This window comes from Boleophthalmus pectinirostris, unplaced genomic scaffold (assembly GCF_026225935.1).
Source record: "Boleophthalmus pectinirostris isolate CB_2022bp ecotype Guang Dong unplaced genomic scaffold, ASM2622593v1 HiC_scaffold_15, whole genome shotgun sequence".
NCBI lineage: Eukaryota > Metazoa > Chordata > Actinopteri > Gobiiformes > Gobiidae > Boleophthalmus > Boleophthalmus pectinirostris.
In genome coordinates, this window is record NW_026571070.1 from 29,416,924 (window position 1) to 29,444,579 (window position 27,656).

The window sequence follows — 27,656 nt, forward strand, 5'->3', positions numbered from 1 at the left end:
AGAATGAGAGTTCAGGTGACCATCTTAAAAAGGGTGTGGTAAGCACCCAAAGGTGACTGTTCATAAAGGAACAGTGTACCCAAAACACCATAATACAAAAAACACAGTAGAAAAATCATTGAATAATAATTGAAAAATAATACAGAAAAATACAGATACATTGCCAAAATACAGAAATCTGTATTTCTGAATGACCGTAAAGCCAAAAAAAAATAAAATAAAAAAATGCAGCAACAGAAATCCCTCGCTCTTTTTTGTTTATACCAACCATCCCAACCTGGACGTGTCCCAGTTTCGGGTTTTGAAAATCTGGTCACCCTATGTTTGCAGTTAGTAGTGGAGGCTAACTTTTATAATTGTTTTGAAAAGAAATTACAGTGAACTAGCTACATATTTCTGAAGAGTTACAATCCGTGTATCATTCGTTCATTCGTTTTTCAATATAAAACCAAAAATAAGAAAACGAAAAAACAACAGTTTTCTTCGTTATTTGTCTCCAAAACCAAAATGAAAAAACGGATAACGATTCGTTTTTTCAGTTTTCGATTTTGTGTTTAAATGAAGAATGGAAAAAACGGATAACGGCCGTTTCCCGTTTACGTGACTTCCGTGACTGCAATGCCGGACTTTTGCACCGGGTACGGACTGAACCGGGACTGATCCAGGTCCGAGACCAGACCGGGACCAGAGCGGGACTGAGACCGGGACCAGACCGGGACCAGGGCGGACTCCGAGCTTTGACTCCGAGCCTCCACGGGGTCCGAGCCTCAGCTTCGAGCTCCGGCCCTGCCGTGGGCTCTGAGCCTCCGGTCTGGTCCCGGTCTGGTCCTGGTCTTGTCTCGGTCTCGGTCTCATGCCCGCTCTGGTCCCGGTCTGGTCCCAGTCTCACCGCATACGGACTGAATCAGGACGGATCCAGGTCCGAGACCAGACCGAGACCAGAGCGGGACTGAGACCGGGACAGAGCTGCTCTGGTCCTCCGCGCTCAAGAACCGCGGCTGGTTCCGAGGTGGAGCAAAGCCTCCGACTGACGCATTCACACCAACGAAAATGAATCGAACTAAGAGCTTTTGGTTCAAATGGACCAGGTCCGGGACCAGACCGGGACCAAAGCGCTACTGAGACTGGGACCAGACCAGGACCAGAGCGGGACTGAGACCGGGACCAGACCAGGACCAGAGCGGGACTGAGACCGGGACCAGACCAGGACCAGAGCGGGACTGAGACCGGGACCAGACCAGGACCAGACCGGGACGAGAGCGGGCATGAGACCGAGACCGAGACCGAGACAAGACCAGGACCAGACCGGGACCAGACCGGAGGCTCAGAGCTCGAAGCTGAGGCTCGGACCCCGTGGAGGCTCGGAGTCAAAGCTCGGAGTCCGCCCTGGTCCCGCCCTGGTCCCGCCCTGGTCCCGCCCTGGTCCCGCCCTGGTCCCGCCCTGGTCCCGGTCTGGTCCCGGTCTGGTCCCGGTCTGGTCCCGGTCTCAGTCCCGCTCTGGTCCTGGTCTGGTCCCGGTCTCAGTCCCGCTCTGGTCTTGATCTGGTCTCGGACCTGGATCAGTCCTAGTTCAGTCCGTACCCGGTGCAAAAGTTCGGTATCGCAGCCACGGAAGTCACGTAAACGGGAAACGGCCGTTATCCGTTTTTTCCATTCTTCATTTAAACACAAAATCGAAAACTGAAAAAACGAATCGTTATCCGTTTTTTCATTTTGGTTTTGGAGACAAATAACTAAGAAAACTGTTGTTTTTTCGTTTTCTTATTTTTAGTTTTATATTGAAAAACGAATGAACGAATGATACACGGATTAGTTACAGTACTAACTTGGCAGTGTGTAATGTTTGCTTTAACATCAAAAATTGTGTCAGCTGATATCAAATTTAGCAGTCAAGTACAAGGCCTACAATTAACAGCAGAAACTTGTTGAGGCAAGATATAAGCTCTGTACTCTATATAGGATGACCAGATGTCCCTATTTATTCAGGACAGACCCAGTTTGGAGCCCTGTGTCCCTGTTCCTGCACATTTATACAAAACTGGTGATTTGTAACAGTTTTATACCCAGCTGTCCCTATTTCATGTTTTCATAATTTTATTTATACCAACCATCCCAACCTGGATGTGTTCCAGTTTCGTGTTTTGAAAATCTGGTCACCCTATGTTTTTAGTTAGTAGTTTTACATAAGCATACAAGTAGAAGGCGTACAATTAACAGCGTAAAGTTGTTGAAGCAAGACATAAGCTCCGTATTGTATACAGGGTGACCAGACGTCCCTATTTACCCGGGACAGTCCCAGTTTTAGTCCCCTGTTCCAGCAGATTTATCCAAAACCAGTGATTTGTCCCAGTTTTCTCTATTTTTGACCAATTTGAGACCTGCCAACAGTAAAGAGAGGCATAAATTGTCATTTGTTTAGGTAAAATATACAGAAAAGCAGCTTAAAGATGACCAAAACACAAAGAAAATGTGACTATTGCCTCACATGTTGGTCATGAATGGTCTCTGCATAACAATTTTCCTTAATTTCACAATTTTATTATTACCAACCATAAAAAAAATGGGGATGTCCCAGTTTTTTATGTTGAAAATTCTGGTCACCCTGTCTCTATAATGCCAAGCAACATGTTTGGAGCTTTTCACAGCTGAAGCAGTGCCATAGGATTAAATTGAATAAAAACTATAATAAAACATAATGACATTTAAATTGGTTAAATGCAGATTTTGTCAACTTTTTCTTCTGAAACGGCACTAAAACTAGATAATCTCCCATTGCCAGCTCTCGTCAGCTGCATGTCAAATGAAGCGAATGTGCAGAGAGTCGGTGTGGTTCGGCGTTCAGCTCTCCCAGGCAGCAGATGTTGGGTTAAACCTGGCATGGAGGCCCTGGTTGGCGCAGAGCTGGGGGAATAGTCAGACTACAGTGGCGTGGTTCTGACTCACTCCAGGGAGATGCACTCACAAACTCTGCTAATACGTTTGGCTCGGGTCCCTGACTAGACTCAACGCGGTGCTGTTTCACAGACAGACAGATGACAAATGATTTAGTTATAGTAAAGTTTGTTTTTCAGCAATTGGCTTAGTTTGTGTGGAATGTGGCGATGAATCTGGATATGCAGTGATATGATGGTAATACTTTTTTTTATGGTGGAGTCTTAGAATGCCTTCAAAATTGGGGCTAAACTGGGACTAAACCAGGACTAAAGCAGGACTGAAGCAGGTCTGAGCCAAGTCTACATCAGGACAAAACTGGGTTCAAACCAGGACTAAGAGTAAATGCCCCCCTTAAGTGCACACCACATCAAAACTGGGACTACACCTTGAACTAAACCTGAACTAGAACAGAAATGAAACGGGACTGGAACAGGTCTAAACCAAGTCTACGTTAGGACTAAAATGAGTTCGAACCAGGACTAAGTGTAAATGCTCCCCTTAAGTGCACACTACATCAAAACCGGGACTAAAAATGGAACTAAACCTGAACTAGAACAGGACTAAAACAGGACTGCATCAGGATTAAACTGGGCTTGAACCAGGACTAAGTCCTTAGGTGCACACCACATCAAACCTGGAACTTAACACACAACTAAAACTAAACTAGACCGACATTAAAACATTGCTGGAACAGTCTGTGGAAATGTCTTTTTGTTCAATATGATGGGTGACCAGCTCCTTAGTTTAACATTTGTCATTGAAATAAATAAATCTGACTGGCCAATCATTCTGGTTGGTTCTGGCCATCATCACAGATCATTCTGGACTTGCCAGATTAGGCCAGCAACACTCAAATATGTAGTAACTTGCATGGTCCATAACTTGCACTTAGGGTCATGCAGAAATTCATATTCACCCAACAAAAAATCAACATCCCACAAACTCTACCCCATAAAGTTTCTGAGCTTTGCTGTAAATTCTAAATATAAACTGAGGTGGGTAGAGAAGCCCAAAAGTGTACGCAAGTAAGAGTAATGTTGCTTAGGAATTAGATCTTACTATAATTACTAAATAATTATATTACTCTAATTATATTACTCAAGTACAAGAGTAAAGTCTGGATATAACATCAGGTTCATAATGTAAACAAAATCTAATTTGAATAACACAAATTTTAAAAATTCAAAGAATAGACCAATAAGTGAGACAAACTAAATCATATCTGAAGGAATGGTGCAAGAAACAACCATTTATTTAGGTTGAAAACCTTTCGCAGCTCACCCAAGCTGCTTCTTCAGTTCTGGTCAGATGCTGGTAGACACTTCCTGATATCTGCTGAAGGGAGGAGTTAACTACTCTGAAACTAACGTTACAGTTTCTGTTAGTTAGCTCGGCCTATTGAGCTTGCACTGAGTGTGGGGTCATAATCATTCAGGGCCATAATGGGTGTTTTCACAACTCTGTGAAAAGAATTCTGACCAAAACTGAAGAAGCATCTTGGATGAGCTGTGAAACGTATTCCATCACAATAACTACCTGTTCTACCTGGACGACTGAAGGATTTTACACACAGGATTCCATATTGTCAACATAAAGCTTTTGTCTCTTGTAGATCTACTCACAAACCTTTTATTTAAAGGTGCACTGAGTCACTTTTTGGTTAGGGGTCCGTCACCTTCTTGTTTCTATGGATACGTCATTGCTCTGCTTCAGATGTTGTATATATGACATTAAACAGCTCTACTTTACATTTATTCATTTACAGGTGGTTTTATTGCTTAAAAATACCTAGAAAAACATTCTGACTGTGAGCGGGGTTGCCTCTCCGCAGATCTGACCTGTAACTTGGTCTAGTTTGGTCTCTATGATGACAGAAAAGTTTACTGCCATACAGTAAAACACTCCAGACAAATGAATACACAATGCACCTTTATGTAACAGTACTGTTATCTTGTCAAATATCTCACTCTAGCAGGAGTTAAAATACAGCATTAGAAAAGCCTCTGAAAAGTACAAACATAACACAACACAATTAAACCGCTGATAAAGTTACACCGCCAGCTCACTTATGACAGCCCTGTTCTTGCTCTTACCTCCGCTTTAACAACTTAACTTTTTGACTTTGTATGCAGCCTCTCGTCACCTTACGCCTTTCATCTGCTTTCCACCTCATCATCACTCCGTTGTCAGCTCCGTCGCGCCCTGACACCGCCGAACCAGAGAAACTAGGTCATACCTGACAGCTCGGTGCTAGGAAAAGCTAGACTCCAACGCCAATGCTAATCACTATTGTTAGCGAGCGCAACCTTCACTCAAACTTTTATGCCTGGCTGACTGCTGCAAAGTTCTGCACCGAGAAACTTCTAATTCTTCATAATGATTTATTGAATGTGGTTTTGTTCACAGTAAAGCGGGATTTCGACGTGAGTTAAGAGGCTTAGATGGTGCGTTTTGAAATTACTTTTGGCCTTGGCTTTTCATTGGGAAGAATTTAAAGGTTCTATATTACACAAAATGGATTCTTGTGAGTTTTAATCCATGTTATAATGTTGTAACCTCCTCAAAATCAGATATTCATTCGCACACGTTTGAGTAATCCTGCATTATTAGTCTGTCTGCATCCTCAAAACTCAAAATGAACCTTTTACCTTTTGTTTGGTGAGAATAGAGGACTTCCTGTATAACCACATGACATCACGAGGTGGAACAGAGTGTTTTCTGTTTGAGAGAAGAACTCTGCCTAAATCTACAGGGTTTGTGTGTTAAACATGTGTGAATGAAACAAAACACAACTCTTGGTCTGTTTGTGATGAGGAAACTACATTATAATATAACTAACAGAAAATGGTGTAATATGGGCCCAATTTAAAGCTACCATCTGTAAAGTTATCTACTTTTTTTCACCAGTAGATGGCAGATGTGAAACCTGCTCCACATCCCCTCACCTGGCCTTTGTTCAGGTTCACCTGTGCTCTCTGTCCTTCTTCTGTCAGGTCAAAGCTTGCACACTGTCAGACAGAAGTACTGTAGATAACAGAGGTGTGCAAAAATATTGAAATATCAATATATTGTATCGTTTAATGTGATGATTCAGTATCAATATTGGGGACTGCTGTATTGATATAGTATTTTACAAAATTATTTTGTTACAGAGCTACAGTTTTGTTGCTTGTTTAGTGGAAGGAAACTCGTTTATGTGACACATTTGACATTGTCACTGTTTTGATGATTAAAATGTTTGTTTTTCATATGAACTTTGCACAAGAAGTGGTTTAACAAAGACTTTTAGTGTCACAGTCAGGATTTAGCCTTTATTTTTTATTGAACTGTATCATTGTATCGAGATATGTATCGTATCGGCAACTTCTTAATAATACCTGGTCCTAGTGTAGGGGTGGGTCTGCCACTCTAATTACAGATGGTAGCTTTAAGGCCTACCTATTTAATCTTTAAATATGACACTTTGGTTTGGATATCATTTTTTCTTACTTTAAAGGTGTACAATGTAACATTTCTGGTGGTGGGTCCACCATCTGCTTGGCCTTTTTTGGAAAGTTCTACAGCATAATATAAAAACCAATTCTATGAAGGTGAAGTCATCAGGGCAAGTTTCAGATCAGATCTCTTCTCAAAATGAATGATTCTAGCAATAAAAAAACTCCTGCTGTTCAATAAATGGAGGGCAGATAAGTTTAATACCATCTCCAATAACATCTCCATGGAGATAAGCAGATGGCCGACCTCCACAAGAAAACAGTAATTAAACCACGTCTAAACTAACGTGAAGCAAGAACTGAACCAGAATTAAACAATCTGTAAACAATTAAAGGTGTAACTTTTCTGGTGGAGGATTTGTCAAATGCTTTCCTTCATGGAGATGTTATCGCTTTGTCTGGAATGTTTCACAGTATGGCATTAAACCTTTCTATCTTCACGGAGACCAAACCAGATTACAGGTCAGAGACGGCCCCGCTCACAGTCAGAAGGCCTGTTAATCTCAGTATTTTTGAGCTATAAAACCACCTGTAATTGAATAAATGTAAAATAAATGTGTTTAGCGTCTTACTGTGAGCTATTTCAGACAGAGCAATAACATCTCCATGGAGAAGCATTTGACGTACCCTTTAATATGACAAAAACACACTCTTTTTGCATTTAAAGTGAACCCTGACAAGAACTTGAATCAAGATTAATACTGTGAATAAAATACATATAACGGCAGATATAATGTTTTTGCACCATTGGGCCTGTATTATTGCATCGACCAATATTGATTTAAATGAAATCTTAACAAAGTCATATTTCAGAATTTGCCACATGCTCCGTGTGACATTTGACAAAAGCGTTGTGTTTGGGAGGAAAGGGCAGCTCTGAGATGCTCTTGTGTGTTTGGGCTTGTAATTGTATATTTGTGTTAGACTGGTCATTCATATTCATTAGTGCAGTACTAAAGGTCACTACTCAAATCCAATGCGAATCACTTAGACATACAACCACATGTGATTTCATTTCGGAATATTGCGGTACACTTTTTTCACAATAAATGTTTCTTTGCCGAAGTATCTTCATCCAAAACTTCCCTAGATGATTTTTTTTCATTTCTTTGCAGATTTATATTAACATTCTATATTATTTCATCTCTCTTTTCAGCTTTCAAAACATTTTACATCTAGTTTTAATCTAATGTAAGCTCCTTTGTGTTTTCAAAGTTTACACACCTTAATCAGACACTGTTTGATCCTCAAATTTCTCAAACTGCATTCATAATATACTTAAGAATTGTAGATTTGATTTGATTAGATGCTTATTACACGGTCATATATCTAGTCATAAAAATATGGTATACAAAAAGTCATAATTTAAACATGTTCAAAAGAGAGTAGGAAGAAGAAAAACATGCAGAGAGGTGATTGGTGGAACGTAAACTTCTTTAAAGGAACTGTGTGCACGATTTTTTTATTTTAAATTCCATAAAATTGACCTCTCTGTGCCCTCAGATACAAGGCAGACATGTTCAGTTCAATTGTTACGCTGGTTTATTCTTAAATCACTTACAAATCACTTGTTGAATTCAAGCAAATTTAAACGTAATATGTCTCTCTCTGATCTGAATGGTCTCTACCTAAAACCAATCCTGAGTCAGTGCTAGTGCAGCCTCTGCAGCTCAGGAAGGGAATTCTGGAGATTCTGAACTTTCATATGAGGCTTGACCTGTCCATATACTGAGAGAAAAATGGATGTGTCCTCTATCTGCAGGTTAAGGCTCTGGAGACACAGTTCAGTTGTGATTGTACCACCTTTTTTTAAAGCTATAAGAGCACAGGCTAAATAAAGTACCTTTAAAATGTCAAGATAGCTACCTGAAATAAGTTCCCATTTTTTAAGACTAAAATACTTGACGAAGTACTTTAAAAGTGCAGCCAAATAAAATCCATTACCCATGCACTGTGTAACTTTTCTGGTGAAGGGACCATCACCAGCTTCTCTTCTTGGAGATGTTACCTGGAATGTTCCACGGGATGGCATTACACATAGGCTGCGTTCAGACTGCAGCCTGAAGTGACCCAAATCCGATTTTTTGGCTTCTATGTGACCTGTATCCGATCTTTTAAATCTAAACGGCACAGATCCGATTTTTTCAAATGCGACCCAGGCCACTTGGATATGTGGTCCTGAAACTGATACATATCTGATCTTTTGACATGTGACTTCAGTCTGAACGGCCAAAGCGCATTCATCCGACCTACACGTTATCAACAAGCCACAAACGTCACTATTCTGCGCTGAAGCAGGCGGAAACCGGAACTGTAAAATCGGCAGGTGCTCAATGCTCGCGACCATATTTGGACAACTTCAGTAAACACAGAGCACGCTCGCTGCGGTTGACGTCATCGTGTCTCCAGTGCACATACGGGGACACTTTCGGGCCGTTTACCGTTCACACTGGAGTCACAGACAAGTCGCATTTAATTGGAAATGTGAACGACCTCGCAAAAACATCGGATTTCACAAAAAAATCGGAATTGAGCATTAAGCCCTGCAGTCTGAACGTAGCCTTATTTATCTCTACGGAGACAGCAGGCGACGCCATAAGGCCAAGTTACCTGTCAGATCTGTGGAAAGATGAACCCACTCACAGTAACAATGTACGTTTTTAAGTCAATAAAAACTCACGTTATTGAGTAAATGCAAAATGGATGGGTTTAATGCCATATCGGGACATTCCAAACAAAGCAACAACATCTCCATGGAGACAAGCAGATAGCTGACCCTCCACCAGAAAAGTTACACAGTGCACCTTGAAGTTAATTGAGGTTTTTTGCTCTATTCACTATTGTTTCCTTTGTCAAAACTCAAATCCCGCAACTTTTTAAATGAGTACTTTCTATGCAAATGTTACTGACCTAGAACATTATGCAGTATATTTCCTGACCCACGCAGTTGACCACAGTTTTAATGCATTCACCGCTCCATAGTCAGCCCTCTGTGTAGGTTTATTCCTGGAAATAACCAGCCTTTAATCCTACAGCCTCTTACACGAGCGGCTTCACAGTCCATAGGCACCAATCACGAAGGCTCCATTTTGGTTCATAAAAATCAGTCTATTTTCAGAGTCTGGGGCCAGTGGTTGTCAAGATGGCGGAGGCACACCCTGACGTTAAACCGCTGCGTGTGTTTGGATAGAGGCACAGAGCAAAAAGCAGAAAGTACAGGGCCTGCGTGGAGGTCTGTGTGCTCAGAGTTAATTCTTCCAGAGTGGTTTTGTCATTTTGAGCAAAGTTACTGACCATATTTTATCTTTTGTTGACTTATGGGTACTTGGGTTTTCATTTGAAGTAAAAGAAAAACACATTAGCCAGAAAATCTAGTACCTTTCATGAGCTGCTTGACAATAGTTTTGAGCTTATCAGAACTGGTATAAGAACTTGTATTAATATCGAAATCAAAAATGTACTTTCATGGCACAGTAATGGGTACAAACATGGATGGTACATCATTTTGACATAAAGTTTTGCTCTTAAATCTAAATAAAAAGCCCCTGTGATGGTTAAAGTGGGAGTAAACACGTACGTAAAGTTCGCCCACAAATAGAGCTGTTAAAGTTGGCAGTACCTGGAGGACTAAAGGGAGAGTGAGGGGGATGAGGGGCAGGATTCTGGACATATGTGACTGGTCTAAGAGGTTAGTCTACTCTCCATTAGAAAAAACAGTGTACCCGACTGTGTACACTAATAAAATGTGAGTGGTTTCCAGCTCAGTGAGTCATTCCTACAGCTGTTGACGTGAGAAAGAGTGTTAGTTTCAAGGGCCTATACCTAATTTTTACTCACTTAATTCCTTCCTTACTCTGTGTATTCCAGATATGGTAATTGGTAACTGCGAGTTTATAAGCACTTTTCACAACTGATGACTTCCTGATCAAACCATAAAACACTATAATTAGATGCACAGTACACAGCAGACTTATGGTCAGAGGTGGAGGCTTACAAATCGTGACTTGGACTCGAGTCAGACTTGAGTCACTATTTTTAGGACTTAGGACTTGAGACTTGACTTGATATAACAAACTAAGACTTGGGACTCGACTTGGACTTGAGCCCTGTGATTTGAGAAGATTTGCTGCTATGACTGTAATGATTCACACTAAGATCCTGACAAGACATTTGAAAAGGGGAAAAAATGTGCATTTCTACTATTTTTATATAAATACTCTCATATAAATATACCATGATTTTAAAGTCCAATTTAGTTTAAAATTCATATCAGCTGCAAAAATCTATCTATTTGGTACTTTGGTTTAAAGACTTGAAATGACTTGAAGCTCAAAGCAGACGACTTGGACTTGACTTGGACTTATGGGCCAGTGACTCGAGACTCAAATTGAACTTGCCCGTATTTGACTTGGGACTTGAATTGGACTTCAGGTCAAAGGCATGAGACATAAGACTTGCAAAACAACTACTTGGTCCCAGCTTTGCTTATGGTGACCTCTAGAATGTACTACTAATAATATTGTGGCTAGACATATGCTCAAATATACACAAAAAAAAAAACAGGTAGTGGATGATTCAATACTAAAAAATAAATGTTTGTTTCCTTTGTCAATCTAAAGCTTTTGTAAAGTTTTCAAAGAGGCTTGGGGAGCCAATACAACATCCCTGTTCAAACTCTGCCCCCTCCAATCAGATATTTTTAATCCTGTGTGATGTTCTTGAAAATGCAGCAGCTCAGTTTTTGCTGTTTTTGAACACAAAGCTGCAAATTTACCAAGCTCTAAAATTGCCAAAAAATATCTTAGTAATATAAGACAGGAGCAAGAAAAGTAAGCGAGAAAAGTTGATGTAGTATTTAGTTCCACTTTAAATATGTAGGTTTGGGGTGTCCCTCTACTGTCACTGTGCCCAAAACCTGCCTTACAAAATGACAATGACTCAGAGAATTCATTTTTATTGTGTTTGTGTCCTCACTTGTCACAATTTATTAGAAAAAAGTCTACTGTCAGGAAGCCATTTTGTACAGGGTTGGATGGGTCTTTACAGTTGCTAAGTTGTTAAATGTTCTTTGCTGTGATTTGTTGTGTTCAGGTCAGGAGGGTCTGGGCTTCAGCATCACCTCCAGAGATGTTCCTATAGGGGGCAGCGCTCCCATCTTCGTCAAGAACATCCTTCCCAGAGGAGCGGCCATTCAAGATGGACGACTCAAAGCTGGGGACCGCTTGCTAGAGGTAACTACAGATTGAATCATTTTGAGTAGCGGCGTGTGTCTGTGTGCTTTTTGTCGTTTACTATATATATATTTTTTTTCTATTTTTGATTGAATATTTGTGCATATTGGTCAACTAAACCACAGGTATTTTGCATGTGTAGGTGAGTGGCGTGGACCTGAATGGGAAAAGCCAAGAGGAGGTGGTGGCCCTGCTCCGAGCGACTCCCATGGGTGGCATCGTCAACTTGTTAGTCACCCGCCCAGAGGACCCCCTGCTGCCCAGAGAGGTGGTGAGTGTGACATCATTTTCCCCTAAATTTATATTAAAAGGTCAAAAGTTACTTTAATTGAAGCTGCACTGGTAGTTTCATGCGCATGTTTAAAGAATCAGGCATATTTAGTCTCTCGTCTTCATCTCTTGAAGTCATTGAGCCGTGATCTCGTCTGTGTTTTTAAGTCTCTTCACCTTCTCTAAAGCCATTCTGATTGTTCTAACATTCCATTTCACAAATTTCAGTCTCTAGTGTTTTAAAAGTCTATTTTAAAGTATGGCAAGATTAATTCATGCCATCTTTGTGAGTTCATTAACTCAAAACAATCCATCTTGTCTCGCTTCCATATGCAGTGGTGGAGTTAACAATTTGGGGGCCCTAGGTGAACTTGAGTTTGGGGCCCTCACTATAATGCACCATTTTTCTGTTTTGTTTTGTTTTTTTAATATATTTATTGTCTGTTTTTCCCCATTGCTCTTGAGACATGCACATCTGTATTTATTTTAATTATGGTGGATTGGAAACTTGTCTTATTAGCATGATCAAAATTGAAAGTAGTTTTATTTTTTGCTAGTACAATTACATTTTTGTTTACATCCATTACATTTTTCTCATGATTATTATTTAAAAGTAAACTACTGAGAGAAAATCAAATTGCTCTGAGGCCTTAGTTGGGGGCCCCTTCAGGTTTGGGGGCCCTAGACAGCCGCCTACTTTTGCCTAATGGTAGCTCCGCCTCTGTCCTTATGTTTCTAGGCAAGACACCGATCTTTATACTTGGGCATATTTTAGTAGGAAAGATGTCTGTACTTTTATCTCAACTGGACATAAAAATGTTTGAGCTTTTTGTTTGCTCTTCAGTTCTGGCTTCGACCAGTTAAATTCTTCTGAACCTTCTGCTAATTATGTGTACCATTCACACATACTGTATGAATCTGGCCTCTTACAAATTAAGTTTAAAATGGTTACGGTCAATATCTTTCACTGACACTGATCGGAAATGTACTTTGTAAATGTCTTGAATTGACTCTATAACACTTCACGTTTTTGTAGTATTTGGTTCTTCTGAAAATTTATTGAGCTTGATTTTTGAAAAATACTCCACGTCTACCATCAGCTGAACAGTAACAATCATTTTTAGTTGATTTTATAACTCTCACTCAAACAAAACAGTAGAAATCCATAGTCTCCACTGCCCGTGCCTTGTGCCCCTCCACTCTCCGGGCTCCGTGGAGGGTGACTCGGCGCTCGGTGGGCAGATGGCGAGCTCTACCACCCGGCCGTTCTGACAGGCTGAGGCTGTGGCGCCACCTCACCAGAGCAGGGGTCCCTCCGGCCTTCCCCCCCCCCAGCCACAATCCTCTGCCTGGCACCTGCACGCCTCTTAACCCCCAATCTGGTCATCATTACCAAACTCACGATACAGTTCTGCTGCATCTGCAAAAAGACGTAGTTAATGGGAGAGTTAGCGTTCTCAAAGGTGACATTATGCAAAATTGACCAGTTTGTGGAGGTAGGCAGAAAAGTAGTTTAAGATTAGCTAGAGGTGTTACGGAAAATCGACTTTTGGGCGGTTTCTACAAAGTTTGGTGATATTGGGAGATGGTTGTTGATGATAAATGAATAAAAAAATATTAAGAAATGACTCCACACTCAGGTGAAGAGATGCTTGATTAGAAGTTTATTGATCAGGACGCTCCTCTTCACACGCTAAGCTTCACATCTGTCAGTCACAAGAGACAACACATATATCTAGGCCTGCCTTTATGCTACTGACAGTAAAATGAGCATGCATATATAAATACAGAACTTCTAAGTACAGTGGATATATTTTAAAGGGCCCATATCATGCAAAATCAACTTTTCAGAGCTTTCTACCTTCTAAGAGTGATGTGTGGGCCTTGTATATGTCGCCAAAGTGGTTTTTACATTGATTCGGCATCTTTTTTAACAAATTGCAGCATATTTCTGCCACCCTCCCACGTGACAACGAACTAAAGCTGTTACAACGATGACACATTTGACGTCCACCGCTCCACCATCCCCTCCCCTCCTCCACCCCGCATCGTCTGACAGTTCCCACATGAACACCTGAACAAAAGCGACAGCATAAGCTCATTGTTCTACACTGCAGTGTCCACAATATAATAAGTTGATCTACTAGTGTTTATTAATACTTTACCAATCAGTAATGTTCAGTTGATGTGGACGCGGTGCTTGAGCTTCGTGCAAAGTCCTCGTCCGATTCTGGGTCCAACACATGCGGCTGAACCATGATGAATAAAAGTTTATTCCTACCACTATCAGGGTGCACGTCTGTCTCCCCCTCCCTCCCTGAGATGGGCGGAGGAAGGGCGGCTCACTTGTCGCCTACGTCAGGTTTGGAGGGCGGAGCCTGTGCTTTCTCAGGACGAGTGAGGGGAGGAGCAATAGCCGGACTTTCACAGTTCCTGGTCTGTGACTGTCTCCAAGAAATCAGTAAGATTTCAGAGCTATTGTGTAATGGATGTTCCAAAACCCAAACTGTGCTTGTTTATGTGCAGAAGATACAATGTGAAAAGAGTTATTTTGCATGACATGGGCCCTTTAAGAATGTGACAGAAGAGAGAGACCTGTCCATCCAATTCACTTTTTACTGAAAAATCGTCACCCCTCTCTCTGTAACTGCTGCTGTGAGCCTCGTCAATTTGGTCTTAAAATGTTCATACTTTTTTTTTATTTAACCAATCGCTTCTATTTGGTTGTGACGTATGTAACCCCGCTAACAGGGCTAACTGGTATATTAAACTTTTCCCAAATCCCGTACGATGAAGGGCAATAACGCCTTTCCCTTTGATAAAATTCACCAAACATTCTCTTTGTTCTGGCTTTAAATCCACAATCTTGGGAATCTTTGCCAACACTGAATATATGGCTCTTCGTTGATTGGCTGGTGCCCGAACTCGCACTTCTGTGGTTTTTGCGAACGGTCTAGTGTATTCTGATTCCTGAGCTAGTTGCTGGACAGAAGCAACTAGGCGAGTTGTACTTTCTGACAGAAATCTCGGCAGCAGAAGACTGACATCACCTAGCACGTATCTTATGGACAAAGTAAAATTCCGATGCTGCTGAGAAAATAGTCCCTCAACATGTGACGATGCAAAGTTAGTTTTAGTTCAAACATTATTCTATTGACAGACATTTACATTGATTATATAAAACCACTTGCAACTGAATAATTGTAGGGTTGAGCTGCAGAACATAATGTCACCTTGAATCTGCCTTCAATACGAAATCACCATCTGCTGTTTTACTTCTCACTGTCACCAGGAGGGGGCACTAGACACAAATGCAGACAAAAAAAAACAAAAAAAGCTTAATGCTAGTTTACATTCAATTCTAAGCCCAATACAAAAAACACTACTAGTACTACACCCTCATTACATGCTATGGGACGGTGTAAGTTCATTTTTCATCGCCATGGCAGCCTTATGAACGCTTTGTCCTCCATTGTTACACCAGCGCGTTCACAAATCTCAATAATCCCTCCAAGTATGTTCATAAAAATCAGATAAGGAGGCCGAGGCTCTGCTGGTGACAGTTATTGCAAATAAAAAATGGTAAAAGGAGCTACTTCGGAATTGGCTGCTCCGTCAGTGCGGGTGTGTGCCGGTATTACACACTGAGAGGAAATGAAGACGTAGTGAAGTCTCGCAGATTGGTGACTCTTGCACCAGCTTTTGTAATAACTAGAAATGTGTGTTAAAAGAAGTTTTTTTAAAGGCCCTGTACCTAATTTCTTTCTTCCAAATTTGCCCCAGTACAGATATATTGTATAAACAGCTCTCGAGGTCAAAATAAGTCTGCGGTACATCAATCAGGAAGTGCGCGTTAGCTTTAAAATATGATGTTATAGTTTCAGATGGAGGACAGAGGCCTTTATAACTCTATGGGAGATTCATGTTTTGTTTTTTAAGAAGTAACCAAATAAAACAAATGTGAAAATGTTGAATCTTGATCTTGCATCTGATTTAGAATTTAAAAGTCGCATATTAAAATCTGTAGTATTGGAGTAAGTATCAAAACTGAAAAAGCCAGATGGGTGCATCTCTAAAAATAAGTCTGAATCTAATTATAAAGCCTGTGATAATCAGGAAGTGCGCATTAGCAGCAGAATATGATATCATAATTTCAGATGGAGGCAAGAGCCTTTATAACTCTATGGGAAATTTATAACAACACTACTTTTTTTCCTCAATAGAAAAAAAACAATCATAATAACTTCTTAAAGATGTTTCATTTCATGTGAATAGGCCCATTAATTACAGAAAAATGTACCATAAACCTAGCCAGGCTGGGGGTCGAGATGGATGTAGACGAAGACAGACATTCTGTGTTGGCAGCGATTCCCAAGATCGAGGATTTAAAGCCGGAACTCAGAGAATGTTTGGTGAATTTTATCACGGGGAAAGACGTTATTGTTCTTCTTCCCAAGGGATTTGATGCATTACATATGCCACGACCAAATAGCAGTAATTGATTAAATAAATAAAAAAAAGTACCCGTCTACCATTGAGTGAACAAATCGTAATGCTGCGAGGTCAGACGGTTTCCACGAAGTGATACTGGCTGAAGAATCAGATTACCATAAACCAGCATTATTTAAAAAAAATCATACTCCCTGTTAGCATCACTATTCCCTGTCCAATTGTTTTTTTTTTTTTTGTTTTTTCATGCTAAAATTAATAAATAAGAAATGATAATAAATCAATAAAATTTCAAGATAATACTTCACACTTTTGTGCTTAGAAAGGGAGATATTTGCATCTCAATGCTGATGCTAATTTGGAGGCATAATAAACATTAAAATGATGACACAAACTGAAATAAACTACAAACAATTGTGCAATCTTTACTTTAAGGTAAAGGTTACTTTAGGTAAGCCATGTTAGAATGTTGTTACCTCATCAAAAACAGACCTGAAGTTGTGTTTTGCTTCATTCACATTTTTGAATAAAGCTTTATCATTGGTTTGTCTACATCTCCAAACCTCAAAATGCTCTGTTTCACCTTGTGATGTCATGAAGCTGTAGTTTTCGAGCTAACAGCTCCTTTTACCTTCAATTCAGTAGAAATTTGCAACTCCACAGTGGGGAACCCTCCAGGTTTGGGGGCCCCAGGCAGCCGCCTACTTTTGCCTAACGGTAGCGCCGCCTCAAACTCGAGGCACACTGACTGATTATATTAGAAATCCTTTATTACTTGGAGGAACACTAACACGTTTCGACCGGCACGATGGTCCTCATCAGGGATGCCTCTGCTGCTTTTACATTTTCCAGTAAGGGCTACATTCTGTTAAGATTTCAAATTCAACCCTCGTAGAGCACCTGCACTGCTGCTTTTGACTTTTTTATGACCCAGTGAAGCTCTACCTCTTCTCTTCATCTGACAACTCCAGGGATGTTTGTGATGAGGAAACAACATTATAACAAAGATAGAAAATTGCGTAATATTTGCCCTTTAAATAACTTTCATTTGCTCTCAAAGTTAAGGTATTATGATGTCACTTGAACCCCGTCCTAAGAGTTCCTTGTGTTCCTCACCTTTATTTTCCACCTCTATTCATCTGCCAATACACCTCTGTTCTGTTTTTGCTTACACATGAGTCTGGAGAGGACGGGCCCCGATTCTCTGTAATAACTCACCGAAATGTCACGCTTCGATGTTCAACACGCTGCGGCACCTGTCTCCAGCCCAAACAGCCCTTTTATCCTCCCCTCACGCTGTCAGCAGAGACCCATAATTCACCTGTGTGGGAGAAGACACACACACACACTCACACAAGCTCAAATCAAATGGCTTAGTTCATTTGTTTTAAAAGGTTGTCGTGGATAATTATGCGCCAACGTGTTTTGGTGTTTGAGTTGAATTATGTGCGATTATATAAGCAGTGGTTTTGATGGAGAGTATGAGGTGGAGATGAATTAATATAAATAAACAACGTAAAGTGTATATGGAGCAGTCAGAAGTTAGTGTCACAATATTGTAGCACTCTGGAAATTGTGATTTAAAGCTCCTATATTAATGGACTTTTGTGAGGTTTGAGTTATGTTGTAATGTTACTTCATCAAAAACAGACCTGGAGTTGGGTTTTGTTTCATTCACATGTTTGAGTAAATCTTTATTATTAGTTTGTCTAAATCTCTAAACCTCAAAATGCTCTGTTCCACCTTGTGATGTCATGAAGCGGTGGTTACCTTTTACATTTAGTTCAGGAGAGATGGACAGTTCCAGGGCTGAAATTATCCAAATGATCCTAGTGAAGGTGTATGGAGTTTAAAACACAGTGGAGAGCATGACATCACAAGGTGGAACTGAGTGTTTTATGTTTGAGAGAAGCACTTAGCCCAAATATGTAGAACGTTGTGTGTTCAACATGTGTGAATGAAACAAAACATTATAACATACATCAGAAAATAGTGTAATAGTAGTGCCTTATGCTTTGGTTTTTTTACACTGTTGTGATCACTGTTTATGTTCTAATGATGGTATAAGATTACAAATATTATTTAGAGTTACAGTGTGCTCTCATTTATACTAATGCAGATCTATATATAGACAGGACCAGGCTCATGTCAGATTGGCATGTGTGTAACTTTGAATTGAGTTCTTCACATGATCAGTCTATAATAGCTCTCTCTAATGGTGATTGGGACATATAGGAAAGTTTGAATAGATAAATAAATAAATAAATCTAATCAGATTGGTCCAAGTGTCACAACAGAAGAACAAGCAGAAAAATCTAATCAGTCAGTTCAGTCCAGCACATACATTGTTCCCTCCAGAAATGCTCAAAGTGCTTCCTTCTGCATGTTTCTAAAATGACAAATAGTCTGCTGTTTTGGTTCGTTTGAGCGTTTCGTCTTTGGCTTCTGTGTAAACCTCAATGCCACGACGTGATTGGTTCACCAATCAGAGATTCACGCTCACGTCACAAACCAGGAAGACGTTTGGAAAGAAGCGATCGACAAAGCCTGGACTTCAGTGACACTGAAACCATCTTGTCAGGATTCAGAAAGGCCGGAGTAATTCTAACTGGAACTGATGCTGAGTCTGACGACAGCTACACAGAAGAGGAAGCGGCGCTCTGTTTACCTCTGGAGGTCCAGGCCGAGTTGCTCAGAAGTGACACCGAGGATGAAGAATTGAATGGATTTAGTGATTTGGAGTGAAATGGAGAGTTTGGTAAACTTGTTCTGTTCTGTTGTTTATGTTATAGTTTATCTGAAGAACTGTTCATATGTGACGTTAACAGTCTGTTGTTCTCTCTTCTATTGTTATTAATTTCCACCAAAAAGTGACTTATATATGCTTTTTTCTTCTTCATTACGCATTTTTTGGTTGGTGCGATTTATACTCCGGAGTGACTTATAATCCGAAAAATACGGTATAATGGAAACCTGCTTGTCTCCATGGAGACAGACAAGATTTATGCCATATTCTATTCAACCTTCCATAAGAAGTTACATAGTGCACCTTTAAACTTTCATGATTGTCCTAAATAGGAGGTATACCTAATAAACTGTCCACTCAATATCTGCTCAGTAACTATCTTCTTAGCAACCATCTCCATATGACGCATGACACAAAACAAACACACTATTTCCCAACTGCACTGGAGTGTGACAGCGGCACGTCCTGGACCCGACCCGGAATGCCCCCCCCCCCTCTCTCCACGCCAGACGTTTGGTAATTTTATATGCCATCGCTTTATGAGGTGTGGCCAAACCGATGGGCACGCGGATCCTCTCTGGTTACCGGGGCGACCACATAAGTGCAATTAAACAGTACATTAAAAGCCCCTCTTTACGGCCGTATCGCACTTGTCACTGATCCATTAGTAGTTGTATCTGCCAAGCGATGAGAACGCTAATTGCAAGATTAATTTCAGGCCCTGATTGATTTGACAGCCGAATTTATGACTTAAGTGTGTGTGTGAATGTCGAGGTTGTCATGGAAAAAAAAAAAGAAGAAAGAAAATATGGTTGACGATTGTAACAGATTAATGGCTTGGTTTTTTTTTTGGAAGTTTTTTTTTACAATAGTGGGTTGAAATGGAGTTGTTTTTTTTGTGTGTGTGTTTGGAGAAATAAGATTAATGTTGTTTTGTAGTTTTTGTTTTGTGCGTGTAGCGTGCAGGTTGTGGTAACTTTAGGAAAATATCTTCTGGCAAGTCTTCTTATTTATTTTGTTTATAAGGAAATATATAGTCAAACCGATGAGATGCAGTTAGAAAGTTTGGAAGTTCTAAAAAAAAATAACTTCTCCAAAAATTCACTCAATTCCAAGATCTTTAAAATGCTGTACATTTTGAACCATGTGTGAGGAACATTTATTCATTTGAGCAGCTTTATTTAAAGCTGGAGTACATGGTTTTCACACTTCAGAAAGAGGAAATATTTACGTCTGTTTAATTCCTCTGTAGCTTTCAGAAACCCTTTAGCACATTGTTGACATCCTCTTGCGTTCGTTTTCAGGCTTGTGTCCAGCAGTTAGAATATTTTTTAAGACGACAAAGTGGAACTGGGGTGAACTGGTCAAGCACAACCAATCAGAGAGCTGCTTTTGTCGTTTACTTCAGGGTTGATGAGAATTAAAAAACATTCATTATTAGCGTCAGTGCTGCATTTACTATATACTTACTTTCTTTTTACAAATTTCCCCAAAAATATTGCACCATGGCAAACAAACCATTAAGTTTGTCTTAGTGCAGATAAACTAAAATACAAAAAAAAAAAAAAAAAAAAATCTCCCTTTTTTTTTTTTTCAAAATTTGATTAAAAAAGAGTGTAGGAGACAGGACTGGTGCACTGTATGGTTGAGGGTGTGTGCGTATTTTTTATTTATTTATTTTATTTATTTATTTCATAAAGTATAAAAAGACATCGAGAGTGTCACAAAATCAGACATACAAGAAATGAATGAAAAGGAGCAGAAAGAAGAGAAATCTTATGTTATCTGCCCCCTTTCCTTTTTCAAGACAATACATCAACACTGATGGTCACTAAACTTTCCAAATCAGTTCAGGCACAATTACTGATCAACTGCAAACAGAAATCTTCACTTTTATGCACAACATCTTAGTTTTCTTTTCGTACATACACATTGCATTTGATTTTATGTATTTTTTAAATGTCATCATTGTACTTGATTCTTTTATGTCTTTGTCAAGACTATTCCATAAGTGAACTCCTTTCACAGAGATGCTTTGCTCCATAACCTTGGTTTTTTAAACATGTAGGTTCCTTTTAAATTGTAGTGGCTTGTTCTTGTTCTTGTATTGCTCTGGTGCAGAGTGGGCGGGGCTCACGTGGGCAGGTGCGAGTGCATGTGTGCCTGTGGAAGGGTTTACAAGTGTGCACTTACCTGTTACTCAGATTGAATTGAAGATCAGGGCTGGGTAGCTGTAATTTTTGTTGACCTCCACTCTTTCTCTATACTCACCTTTTATTTTCCAACTGGTTCTATCCATCTCCTTTGCTGCGCTGGGATAACTGTATGTCTGGTAATAAATATACAAAATGCATTCTGGATCCCAGCGTATTAGTTTACAATAGCCTCCATGCGCGTCACAAACTACGACACCAGGACCAACTCTGATCTTCCCGAGCAGCTATAAGGTTGGTCAATCAGCCGCTACGATTAGTGAGGTTCAGAAAATTTAAGCTTTAATCAGCATGAAAATCAACACTTTTCAAAACCCCAATCGATATCAAAATATAACAATATATTTTTGTAACTATTCACCAATCAATAAGCTGCATACATTACACTGCACGGTCACACTGCAAGGAAACACAATTCAGATATAGCACCTTTAGAACACATTGTGCTTGTGTCTGCTGTATAAGTATAATCTAGGACGCTCATGGATCAACAAAGAGTCGACAACCCCTATGGATAGCTGCACATCACACATATTTTTTTTTTCATTTGTACCAAAATGACTACAGAATAGAGCCCTGACACATTTTAAAAGCTCATTGCGGGTGTGGGCAGGAGCGGTACTCCCACAAACTAAATATGAGTGTAAAGTAAAATACACAAATGATTACTGTATACTTATCATGCATAATCTGTGCTGGATATTTTTTTTGGCATTAGTAAAAACATTTTAAGCAGCCTAAACTTGCGGACATGGTCTAATCTTGCGCAAATTTTAGACAATTCTTTTCTGCTTCTCCGTGTTTGACAGAGCTTAAGAAAATGAACGTCCACATCTTGCAGGACAAAATATCACAGAAGCGGGCGGGAGCGGGAATGAAAATTACAATTCTTTGTGGTCGCAGGTGAGAGCGAGACTGAAAATTCTGTCCCGGGCAGACTTCTACTACGCAACACTACTGAATCCTATGAGTATCACTGATTTAGAAAATAAAACTGGAGAAGAAAGTAAGTACAGAGCAGAAAGCATCTACCGGTGGCTATGAAAGTACAGGTTGATCTTCAAAATAGCAACTTCGAGAGGTTAAATGAATAGGAGAAACGACTATAACCTGGTTTAAAGCTCTGAAAAGTCGATTTAGCAGAATGGATTTCCTTAAAGTCTTTTGTTTTACTCGTGAACTCAAACTACTCTGCCCTGCTGCAATACGCAATGCTGATCAATAGCAGATTCAGCATCCAATAAAAACGAAATATTGGAAACAAAACTTGATGTGTCTTCTTTAAAACTCTCTGAACTCCCATCATTTTCCCGTAAGATGAACTTTTTTCTCTGATGAGGTAATAGCGCAAACACAAGCCCCTCGCAACAGCCAAGGAAGCCATTTTTGGTCTTAATGCCATTAGTCGTCTCCCAGATTAATATTTCTTCCTCGTTTTCAGCAGAACTACTTTTGTGCTTTATTTACGCGCATTACACAAGGTTACGCGGGCCAATATCTTACATTACGGGTAAAACCTGGCAACCGGCCTCTCGGCATGAATCACTCCGCGCTGTTGTAGCCGATGATATAGTCCTGCGCGTGAGGTCTTCTTTGCCAATTCTCGCACTTTTACAATAATGACCTCAATGATAAAACTTCCCAACATGGCAACCCCTAATATAAAGTGCATCTCATCAGCAGATTGCCAGATTGGATTGGCTTGGTTCTTACAAATTTGCGCAAAGTGGCTGCATTAAGACGATGGCGTAACATTGAAAAGGGTGAAGAAATGAAAAATGTGAAAGGATGCGAGGTAGAGTTTTGTGGAAAAAGTGGAAAAATGCAGATGTTTTGATGAGGTTTGTGGATAATGTTGGCAAATTCCAGAGTATTCATACAAAAATTGGTAAAAAATTAGAAAATCTTTCATGATTTTTGTCTATAGCTGCAAAAATTTGTAACATTTTTCATGAGAGCAGACGTTAAATTAAAAATCCTGTTTCTTTAGCAATGGTAGAGAAATCAATACAAAACTGGAAAAAAACATTCTTCAGGCTTAATACTGCTTACACAACATACCATATGAAGGGCATATGAAGGTTCAGAACAATAACTGCGAGGTAATTGGAAAGATATGGTTGGATTTGATTTTGAGTCAATGTGTGGAACAGAGCGTTTATGAGGAGATGGATGAAATATGCAGGATTATTCAAACACGTGTGAACGAAACAAACAAAATTCCAGGTCCTATATTACACAAAATTGACTTGTCATGGTCATGTTAGAATGCTGTTACCTCCTCAGAAACATACCCAGAGCTGTGTTTTGTTTCATTCACAACAACATTATAACATAGGTCAGAAAATAGTGTAATATGTGCCCTTAGTGATGACATTAAAACATGGTCAAAAGCTAAAAAAAAGGTGTAGTATGTGTATATTATATATTAGTATATTAGTGTAGTATGTGTCCTTTTAAGATGAAAGACACTCCAAGCTAAACTGGCTTTTTTTTTCTTTTTTCTGGTCTGTTCTCTCTCAACATACACTTTCACCATGAAACAACAATATTTTCCAGTCTGCACCAGTCTGCAGATTATGTCATTAAATTAACTTGTATCATATACTGTATGTAGATGGTGGTATCCAGGCTGGTCCCACCTAGTGCCTCCGCTCAATTTCATTTCTCTCTAGCGACTAGGTCAGGAATCAGAATACTCTAGACGGTTCGCAAAAACCCCAGAAGTTGTATACCGCGCACTGGCCAATCAGCGAAGAGCTGTGAAGCCATGACGTTAAACTCAAGTGTCTGTCTGGGTCCCTTTTGTGGAACAACACAACAGTAAACAAAGCGTCGAGATGGATGTAGACGAAGACAGACATTCTGTGTTGGTAACGATTCCCGAGGTCGAGGATTTAAAGCCAGAACAAGAGAAATGTTTGAATTTTATCAAGGGGAAAGACCTTATTGCCCTTCCTACGGGATTTAGCGCATTACATACGGTTTCCAAGAAGTGAACGTTTTTCAGTGCACTATATCGTGGTAGCATGAAATCGCTCTGAGTCTGCTTGACGGTACATTTCTATTCACAAAAAATTACCTGATGGAAGTATTGACAAATGCGTTGATTATTTGAAACTGTGCAGAAAAGAGTTTGAATATCACAAAAGCACCTCAACCCTAGAATATCATTTAAATGCAAAACATGTGACAGTGAGAACAGAAACTGCTGGAGCTGTTGGCGGCCCAAACTCAAACAAATGACGGGCTTCAGGAAGAAAATTAGTAAATGAGTAAGGCAAATATTGTTATGTGATTAATTGAGATGAATTAATTACAAAGCCTATTATTACTTTTTTAAAAAATCAAGTCCCATCCCTAATAGATATATATGGATCATTATAACTTCAGATTACATTCACATGTATACACCAAAACCCCCTCTGTGTTTTTCCAACATTTATGGAGCAAGAAATTTAAACTTAAGCTCTATCCATTTTTCAGATTTATATGTCCCAAATATGCTTTTTTTTTTTTTTTTTTTTTATTTAATACGATGCCCTACTACTATAAGAAAACTATACAATGATGAAAAACACGAAACACATTTTTTCTAACATTTCAAATTGATATCGGGGTGACAGTAGTTCATCTGATAGAGTATTTGTGAATCCAGTTTCCACAGATGATGATGTTGTGTCCTTGGGCAAGACACTTAACCCACCCTGCCCCCAGTGTCTGTGTGTGTGAACAAGTGAGTAGTTCCTTGATGTAAAGCTTGAATTGCCGTGACCATATCTTTAAATTTAAGATTTTTTCCCGATTCACTTGCAGCGTCTCTTAAAAGGTGCACTGTGTAACTTTTCTGGTGAAGGATTTGTTACCTCCTTGTCTCCATGGAGATGTTGTTTCTTTGTCCAGTATGTTGCACAGATTTGCATTAAGCATTACTATCGATAAGAAAACAAAAAAGTGACACCGAGCCGATTTAAACGCCACATTTGTGGAAAGGCGACCATGTTTTTTAAGCAGTAAAAACACCTGTATAAATGAAACAAAAGCAATGTTAAGTTTAATGCCATACTGTGGAACATTTCAGATAAAGCTATCAAATCTTCACTGAAAAGGGAAGAGGGCTTAAACTAACAAACAATAGGTTCAGATATCAAAAATACTTCCTTTAACATAATATTGTCCCTTGCTTTGCATCTGAACTTTGGGCATCATCAAACTGTAAACCATGTAAACATCTTCTGGGGCAAAACACGTTCTAAAAATAAAGTCAAATTGGAGAACCTCTTGATAAAAGCCGAGTGGTGTTTTGGCAACCCTCTCACTGGCTGACTTGTGATGGAGCTTGGAGGAGTTTGACAGCAGAGGAGCCATCCAGGAGGTCATCCAGTCTTTTTAGGAAATGTCTCACAAATGACAGGCCATTGTGATGTGCCCAAGATGCCAATGTGTTTCCATGGCAACACATATCTCTCCATGTCCTCCCCATACAAGAGCACTGGTGCTTTGAGGACACTTTATCAAAATGGCCTTCTCGAGAGCTCGCTAGAAAGCTTTTTGGTGTTTGGCAGAGATGAGGAGAGTGAGAAATATGTATGTAAGAGGAAAAATTGTTTTAAAACGATGTTACCGAGATTCTGGCTTGAGATGTAGAGAAGGGTCACCACTGTAGATGCTCAAATCGACAACAGATGAAATTTAGCTGTTGTGCAAACGCCACCAGATTTACATTAAAGGTGCTATATTACACAAACTTGACTCTTGTGAACTTTAAACCATGTTAAAATGTTGTTACCTCCTCAAAAACATACCCGGAGTTGTGTTTTGTTTCATTCACACATCTTTTATTGTTAGTCTGTCTGCATCTCCAAAACTCAAAATGCTCTGTTCCACCTTGTGATGTCATGAAGCTGTAGTTTTCAAGTTATCAGCTACTTTTTACCTTTAGTTCAGTAGAGATTGGCAATTCCAGAGCTGAAGTCATCTGAATGATTCTAGTGAAGGTGTATAGAGTTTAAAAACACAGTGGAGCACTTCTGTTTTGACACATGACATAAGGTTGAACAAATTGTTTTCCATTTGACAGTATAGAGAGAATATGCAGAGTGCGTGTGTGTTAAGGCTGTGCAATTAATGGAATTTTGATCGTGGTTTCAATTTGTGTCAGAAATGATTTCCAAACTCATATAATCGAGTTGAAACAATAAAGCTTAACAAAGTTTAGTTTATTACATTTATTTATTTATTTATTCATTTAAATATAGAGATTGTGAAACAGCTGGATATATACTTTCTTTTGGATACATTTATGCTTTTTTGTGCCTAATTTAATCTGCAAAGTATATTCTATTTATTTTAGGTTTTATACATTGCAAAACTAGCCAGGCTGGTGCCATCTAGTGCCTCCGCTCAATTTCATTTCTCTACAGCAACTAGGTTAGGAATCAGAATGCACTAGATGGTTCGCAAAAACCCCAGAAGTGCGAGTTTGGGCACCAGCCAATCAGTGAAGAGCCATACATTCTGTGTTGGCAACGATTCCCGAGATTGAGGATTTAAAGCCAGAACAAAGAGAATGTTTGGTGAATTTTCTCAAGGGGAAAGACGTTATTGTCCTTCTTCCTACAGGATTTGGGAAAAGCTTAATATACCAGTTAACCCTGTTAACTGCGCATTACATAAGTCACGACCAAAAAGTACATGCCTCCTGTCGAGCGAATGAATCCTAATGCTGTGAGGTCAGACAGTTTCTATGAAGTGAAAATGGCTGATGAATCAGGCTATTGAAAAACTGCTCTAAGGTTCATATTTATTTTCAATTTGGAAGTTTTGCATAAATCAATAACAAGTGCTTTGTTTTGTTTTTGTTTGTTTGGTTTTTTTGAGAGAGAGAGAAAGAGAAATGCTGAATAAATACATTGTGTAACTAAAAATAATCATTTGAATAATCATGATTGCAATATTGACCAAAGTAATAATGATTTTTTCTCCATAATCGAGCAGCCCTAGTGCGTGTTAAACTTGTGTGAATGAAACAAAACTCAACTCCAGGTCTGTTTGTGATGAGAAAACATGGCTCAGATTGATGTCTAACTTGAGTAACAGAGTTACAGACAGAGCAGTGTCTACAGTTAGCATCACACCCCCAGGGAAGCTTGATGGCATCTGCTGTAAAGTATCAACAGCAGTTCCTCGCTCGTTGCAGGAATCAAACCCGCAACTTTCCTGTTATGAGACGAGAGTGCTTGAAAACCACGCCGTATGGTCGATGATGAAACCGGTGAGAAAAAAAAATCTTCCATAAATTTAAATTCATAAGTTGAAA

The 27,656-nt window shown here is 39.6% G+C and overlaps 1 protein-coding gene across 1 annotated transcript in view; it reads left to right on the plus strand.

Moving 5' to 3' along the window:
- pard3aa (par-3 family cell polarity regulator alpha, a) overlaps positions 1-27,656 on the plus strand; it is an 826,722-nt gene that overhangs the window by 311,423 nt on the left and 487,643 nt on the right. The window contains exons 11-12 of the mRNA XM_055151054.1: positions 11,520-11,659; positions 11,802-11,930. Coding sequence (XP_055007029.1) covers positions 11,520-11,659; positions 11,802-11,930 — 269 coding nt within the window. The remainder of the gene's footprint in view (positions 1-11,519; positions 11,660-11,801; positions 11,931-27,656) is intronic.